The sequence below is a fragment of the Aplysia californica genome, unplaced genomic scaffold (genome assembly GCF_000002075.1).
Source record: "Aplysia californica isolate F4 #8 unplaced genomic scaffold, AplCal3.0 scaffold00804, whole genome shotgun sequence".
Classification (NCBI taxonomy): Eukaryota; Metazoa; Mollusca; class Gastropoda; order Aplysiida; family Aplysiidae; genus Aplysia; species Aplysia californica.
In genome coordinates, this window is record NW_004798074.1 from 222647 (window position 1) to 229286 (window position 6640).

Genomic DNA, 6640 nt, shown 5'->3' on the forward strand with positions numbered 1-6640 from the left:
TCTCTCTCTCTCTCTCTCTCTCTCTCTCTCTCTCTCTCTCTCTCCTTCTCCCTCCCACACTCACACACACACATGCACTCAGAGAAAAACACATGCCAACTCAACTCCTCACTGTAACCCTTCAACAACGTCATGACCTGTTCTCAGCGGGCTGCTGCCTGGCCTACCTGACCATGGCCCTGTGGCCGGCTGTGGTGGACACGGCCACTCAGTCTCACCCGGCCCTTACACTCACTTTGGCCAGTTTTGTCTACATCATACAGGCAAGTACTACGACCTTGAGCAATAGTAATTATAATGATAAAATTCTATTCTTACTGATCCCTGTGAAGAAATTTAGAAAACAAAAACAGAAGAGCAAACATAGATAAATACATGTATACATATATGTAGGGCATCGTGGTGAAATCAGGCGCTCCTTAATATAATGAAATGGAAGATAGCAGCATTTTTCTGCTGTTTTGGCCATTTTTATTGAATTTTTATTTTTTAGCTCTGCACATTCTACTTCCATTTAAAAACACATTTTTGAGAGGATTTTACTGAATAGCGTTGATTAAAGGCACAAAAAATGCAAATTTTCAGTTTCCAAGGACTCTCAAGCTTCCGAAATCACTTCCGAAATCACCAAATTTCGGCGTCTATTTTCTCACTAACTTTACCTCTGAAACCAGGTGACCACTAATTGGGCATCGAAGATTGTGTTTTATCTTATTGGTTGTTGCTTTGAGATTTAAGTTATTCACATTATTCCAAGGCTGTGGAATAAAAGTCAAAGTTTGTATTTATAGTTTCATTACTTGTATCACTGGCCTCGTACAATTCTTTCATTTCATTATTGAAAGACAGACAGACAGACAGAGTTAACTAAATCATGCTCCTTGATCCCTGAGAAGACCCTCTAACTCTTTTCGTGGTCTTTTTTTGTCATTGTTCTTTCCCTACCTATTTTGTCTTGTAGGTTTTGTTCTGGGTGTGGACAGTGGCCTACAACTTTGTGCCTTACGGGGAGTACACACGAGAACACACGGACTGGCTCATTGGGGCTGTGAGTCTGGGCATTCTCTTCACCACTCTCATGCGTAAGTCCTCATTGACATGATATTGTGTTTGTCTTATGTCTTATTGTTGGAACTGTGTCAAGCCTTTGAAACAAATATCTGTGTGTGATTAGAATTACAATGTGTGAGTTCATTAGTGAAAAGGAAAATGGCTGTCATCTCAAGTTTAATTTTACCTTTCAATTGATTTCTTTAATTTGTTTTCAAATGCACTTTTATTAACACCACCAACGAACTGAAGAGATTTCCCACGAATTGACAGCATATTTTGAGTAACCTGTAAAGTACAAAATGGTTACTGAAAAATCATCTAGTGATATCTAAGAGGAAATAACGGGTAATTTATTCTTGGTATGTATGATTGAGTAAAACAAGGGTAAGAGATGTGATGGAGTGTGTCGAGTCAGAATGACGAAATGGAAGATTGTTGTCCATATGTGGAATATGGGTCTATCAACACTTGTTGTAATGAGTGAAAAACCCTGATGGAAAAGGAGGTAATTTTGATTATACATTTTATTTTCCCAAACAAAGCAGCTGTGTGGTCATACTCTCTGTTGAAATCTTTGCGCCTTGAATTGAATTTGTTTGGTCTGTCTGTATCCACACAGGTCCTAGCTCTGAGGAGAGTCATACAGCTCTCTACTCCACACACACAGACTCACGCGTGCCTTCTTTTGGACATTACGTCAAAGGTGAGTCACTCAGCACACACACACACGCACACACACACTCACACACACACACACACACACACACACACACGCACACAAGCACACACACACACGTACACACACACACGCACGCACACACTCACACACACACATGCACATCCTCTTTTGAGCATTTTGTCCGAGGTAAGTCACGCACATATTATGCCACACACACAGACACATGCATGTCATTTTTTGGACATTAGGTAGTGATTTGGAAGTACATTTATGTTATAAGATATACATAACAAGTTTCTCCCCCTCTCTCTCTATCCCTTGCTCCTTTTCTCCTTCTCCCTCGCACTCCCACCCTATCCCTCTCTCTCTCTATTTTTCTCTCTCTCTCTCTCACCCCATTATTCACTGACCTTGTCCTCTATCCCCTCCCCAGTGTTATTCCTTGTCTTTGTCTCTGGCTCTTTGTTTCTATCTCTTTCTTTTTTCTGTCTTTCTCCCTCCTCCCCCCTCCCCCTCTTCCCCCTAACGGCCTCTTTCTCCTTCACTTATTTACTCTCTCTCTCTCCCCCTCTCTCTCTCCCCCCTCTCTCTCTTTCTCCCCTCCCTCTCACGTCTCCCTCTGTCTCTCTGTGTCTCTCTCTCTCTCTCTCTCTCTCTCTCTCTCTCTCTCTCTCTCTCTCTCTCTCTCTCTCTCCCTCTCTCTCTCTCTCTCTCTCTGTCTCTCTCTCTCACACACAGACATCATGTCAACTGACCATCTCCTTCCTTCCCTAGTGTTATTGTTGGTATTTCTGGCTGGCCAGTGTGGGATGTTGAAGCGACACTTAGACTACAGGCCTGGTCACCCCTCTCACAAACTGGACAAAGTCAATGTAAGTCAGCATGGGCAAAGAGAACACACTGATTTTGTTTCACCATGGCACAACATTGTATGAGCAGGGCTGCCTAAATCTACCAATTTTTTCCAGTAGTTACCTATTTTGGACTTTTTCTACCGCCATACTGATAATAGTGTCAAAACTTCCGGATTTGTGATGGGCATCGAGAGTAAAAGAAAAATTAAATTGCCTGTCCTGCAGTGCTTCCAATCTTCCTTGTTTTACGGAATCAGCACATCCCGAGAGTTCTATCCTTGCTGCATCGTCATATTAACTCCATCCATTAAAAAAGAAGAGAGAAATACAGCACACTGGCAGAAAGATGACGATACTTGATAAAAACAGTCCCCATGCGGGAATCAAACTCATGTCTTTGTTATACTACAGGGAAGAGCCTGTTTACTACCCCTCAGATGCCAGTACATCCAATCTGAAAGAGAGATTCTGATCACAATTTGCCATAGACTCTTGAACTGGGAGTTGTCTCCTGCTTTTGTCAGCTGTAAGAGTAAAAAAAATGCAGTAAAATGCTAGCTCAAAAACAGGGTGCTGCACAGTTTCGACCAGAAATGGCGTGTTGATTGTCTATATTAGTGTCATATTATGTATTACTTTTGGCAACGTTGAAAAATTATTCTATATACAGGTAGGTATGGATAACTCAAACATGTTGGGTATTGACAAATGTGCTCGATACATTCATAGTGTAGGTTGACCCATATCAAAAAGTTAAGACATACCAGTTGGGGAATAGCAATTTGTATAAGATATCTGTGATTTTGAGTTTTCCATGTTTGTGCTATCTGTGCCTGACTATGTATTTGTGTGTTTATTGGTATTTGCTGACCTTTATAAAGCAAGTGTCTCTACCTTTATTAATTACTTTGGTTTTTTTAAAATCATTATAATTACATTATCCAAGAGGACCGCTTGTGTAAAGTTACTGTTTTTCTGCTCAACAATGGGTGGTCGTCTTAGGCAAGTTCAACTGCATTTATAAATTTAATTATAAACCATTAAAAAGGAAATGTCCCGGCCTTGATAAATCAAATTGTTCTCCTGTACGTACCCACAGGCAGAGCCTAATGTGTTCAGTGCTGCCATCTGGACTTTCCACTTTGGCTACGACAACAGAGGCTGGCCTAGTATGGAGAGAGCTGCTACATTGCTAAATGATACAGGTGTGTGTGTGCGCGCGTGTGTGTGGGTGTGTGTGTGTGTCTTTGTATGTGTGTTTGTGTGTGTGCTTGTATGTGTATGCATGCATGTGTGTGTGTGTGTGTATGTCTTTGTATGTGTGTGTGTGTGTGTGTGTGTGCGAGAGAGAGAATACACATTTGTGTGTGTGTGTGTGTGTGTGTGCGTGCGTGTGCAATCATGTGTGCATGCGTGTGCACGTGCATGCATGCGTGTATGTGTGCCTACATGATGTGTCTGATAGATAAAATGATCAATTACTCAGGTTTAACCGACACTTTTAACTCCAAACATGGAATTCTTGGCTGTGTGGTATGGTGCGCTGGGTGATGTTTTGTATTCAGTGTTAGTATGTGTGAACTTGTGTGTGTGATTCTGTATGGGATCATATGTATGTGATCATGTGTGTGATCAAGTGTATGTTGTGTGTGTGTGTATATTGTGTGCGTGTGTGTTTGTGTTTGTGTGTGTCGTGTGTATGATTGTATGTGTTTGTGATCATATGTTTGTGATTGTCTGTTTGATCGTGTGTATATTTGATTGTGTATGTAATCATGTGAGTGATGGTATGTGTCTAACAGTGTGTCTAGTCTTGTGTCTGACAGTGTATCATTTTTCTAATGATGTGTCTGATTGTGTGTGTCCCCCAGGTGCGGATGTCATCACCCTGCTTGAAAGTGATGCGTCCAAACCTTTCCTGGGTAATAATGACCTTGCTGGATGGTTGGCAGAAAAACTACAGATGTATGTGGACTTTGGGCCTGCCACCAAGGACCATACATGGGGGTGAGTGAGAGGGAGGGGGAGAGAAGAGGGGGGAGGAAGTTGGCAGAGAGGCTATACATGCCTTCCATGAATGATTATCTATAGGAACGAGTGACAGGGAGGAGGACGGAGGGAGAGGTGAAGGGAATTTAGCAGAGAGACTTTAGTTGTATGTAGACTTTGGACCTTCCACCAAGGACCATACAAGCAGGATAGTTTACTTTTCCTGGGACTGATGGGAGGAAAAAAAATGGGAGATAGAGACAGAGAGATACACATAGAGAGAGAAAGAGAGTGTGAGGGAGAGTGTGTGAGAGAGAGAGGGAGAGAAAGAAAGTGAGAGAGAGAGAGGCAGAGAGAGAGAGGCAGAGAGTGAGAGAGAGAGAGAAAGAGAGTGGCCAAAGCTTTTATTATGGTGTTATGTGAGCCTTCAATAGATAGAAGTTTAAGACTGAACCATTTTTGAAAGATATATATCGTATTATGATACATACAATGAGCAACTATTTTCTCCTCTCCCCATCTTCCCTCCCTGTTTCTCCCATTCCCCCATCATCCACCATCTGTATCTCTATCACATCCTCCCTGTCTTCCCTCCCCCCTCTTTTTACCCATTCCTCCATCATCACCCACCATCTTTATCACCTCCTCTTCATCCCCCAGGAACCTGATCCTGTCCAAGTACCCAATAGTCCAGTCAGTGCACCACCTCCTGCCCTCACCCCATGGTCAGTAGACTTCATAGACTATGATTGATATTTATATCTCTTTATAATATTCTCTGATACAGAATATGTTATGTGATGCCATGGTGTTTTTTTTTAATGAAAAATGTTGTCGAATGCAGTGGTTGCCAACCTTTTCATAGCCAGCACCCACATTTTCCACCTTTTGGATGTTAAAATTTTTGTACTGTCCAAATATTGCCTAGATTGGCAAGCACTTATCTAATGCCGTTTTGAATTATTTGGAATATATTGTCTGATACCATGGTGTTTGAGAGAGTTGGGCTCACCACTAACCTTTGCAGTTTCTCCTAAATTTAATGTTGGTGTCCATTGCTGTCTTGTAAATAAAAGCTGTTATGTCCATCATGGATTTTTCTTTATTAGGGTGTATTTTATGGTTATGTAGGAACTAGTGTCTCGGAGAAACCCATGCTAATGGCATCATGTGTGTATATATGTGTGTGTGTGTGTGCAGGCAGGGTATACATTTATAGGTGTTGGGACTTCATCAAGTCTGAGCTTTCTTAAATGCACAAGAGATGTTACCGTCCAGTACCACTGCTATTACAAGCCGTCCTGCTTTCCTCTCTCACCCTCCCAGGTGAACTAGCCCCCGCAGTGACGGCCAGCATCAACATCAGTGGCACTGTAGTGGACTTTGTGGTCACTCACATGGGCAACGACAGGGACACTCTGGACAGGAAGTTGCAGGCACAGTTCTTGGCTGAGCAGCTCAGGACATCGTAAGGAACATAGGGGTTGGGAGGGTGGGGGGACAGAGAGATAAAGAGAGGGAGAGGGAGAGAGAGAGAGAGAGAGGAAAACAGTTCCTCTGTTGTTCTTGTCTATCAGTGTAGCTTTTTCCCTACACTAAATGATAGTTGTCTTGTGAGTGTGCTTTACAAACTGCCTTTGATTGTAAAAATGTTAGTTTTCAAGTCCTGCACAGCATCTGTATTTTCTCCCAGTTATTGCTATAATAAATTGTGTTTCTGAATGCTGATGCTAAGTGGTACTGAGTAGTGCTAAGAGCTATGGAGTTCTGCTAAGGACTGTCTTGTCTTGTCTACCTTTACAACTTGAGCCAAGCTTCAAATTGAACTGTACTAGAATAGATCTAAAATTTTGTTACCGGAACAGAAAAGACTGGTGTCTGTAGGGAATTGGCGGGCTCTTTGCCTCATATGCATAATATGAGAGGTCTGAGTTATGTTGACGAGTGCGTGAAATATTGACAGTGTCAGCAATGACATGAAATGTTTACCAATGACTGCCTTGTTAAGTGATCAACCCAATATGTGCGTGTGTGTATGTTTGTATGTGTTGGTGTATGTGTGTGT

The 6640-nt window shown here is 42.1% G+C and overlaps 1 protein-coding gene across 1 annotated transcript in view; it reads left to right on the forward strand.

The window, feature by feature from the left end:
- Positions 1-6640, forward strand: part of LOC101848080 (PGAP2-interacting protein) — a 25925-nt gene that overhangs the window by 15353 nt on the left and 3932 nt on the right. The window contains exons 7-14 of the mRNA XM_005109677.3: positions 148-263; positions 962-1082; positions 1673-1756; positions 2507-2604; positions 3686-3791; positions 4458-4593; positions 5236-5300; positions 5902-6043. Of these exons, the coding sequence (XP_005109734.2) occupies positions 148-263; positions 962-1082; positions 1673-1756; positions 2507-2604; positions 3686-3791; positions 4458-4593; positions 5236-5300; positions 5902-6043 (868 nt within the window). The remainder of the gene's footprint in view (positions 1-147; positions 264-961; positions 1083-1672; positions 1757-2506; positions 2605-3685; positions 3792-4457; positions 4594-5235; positions 5301-5901; positions 6044-6640) is intronic.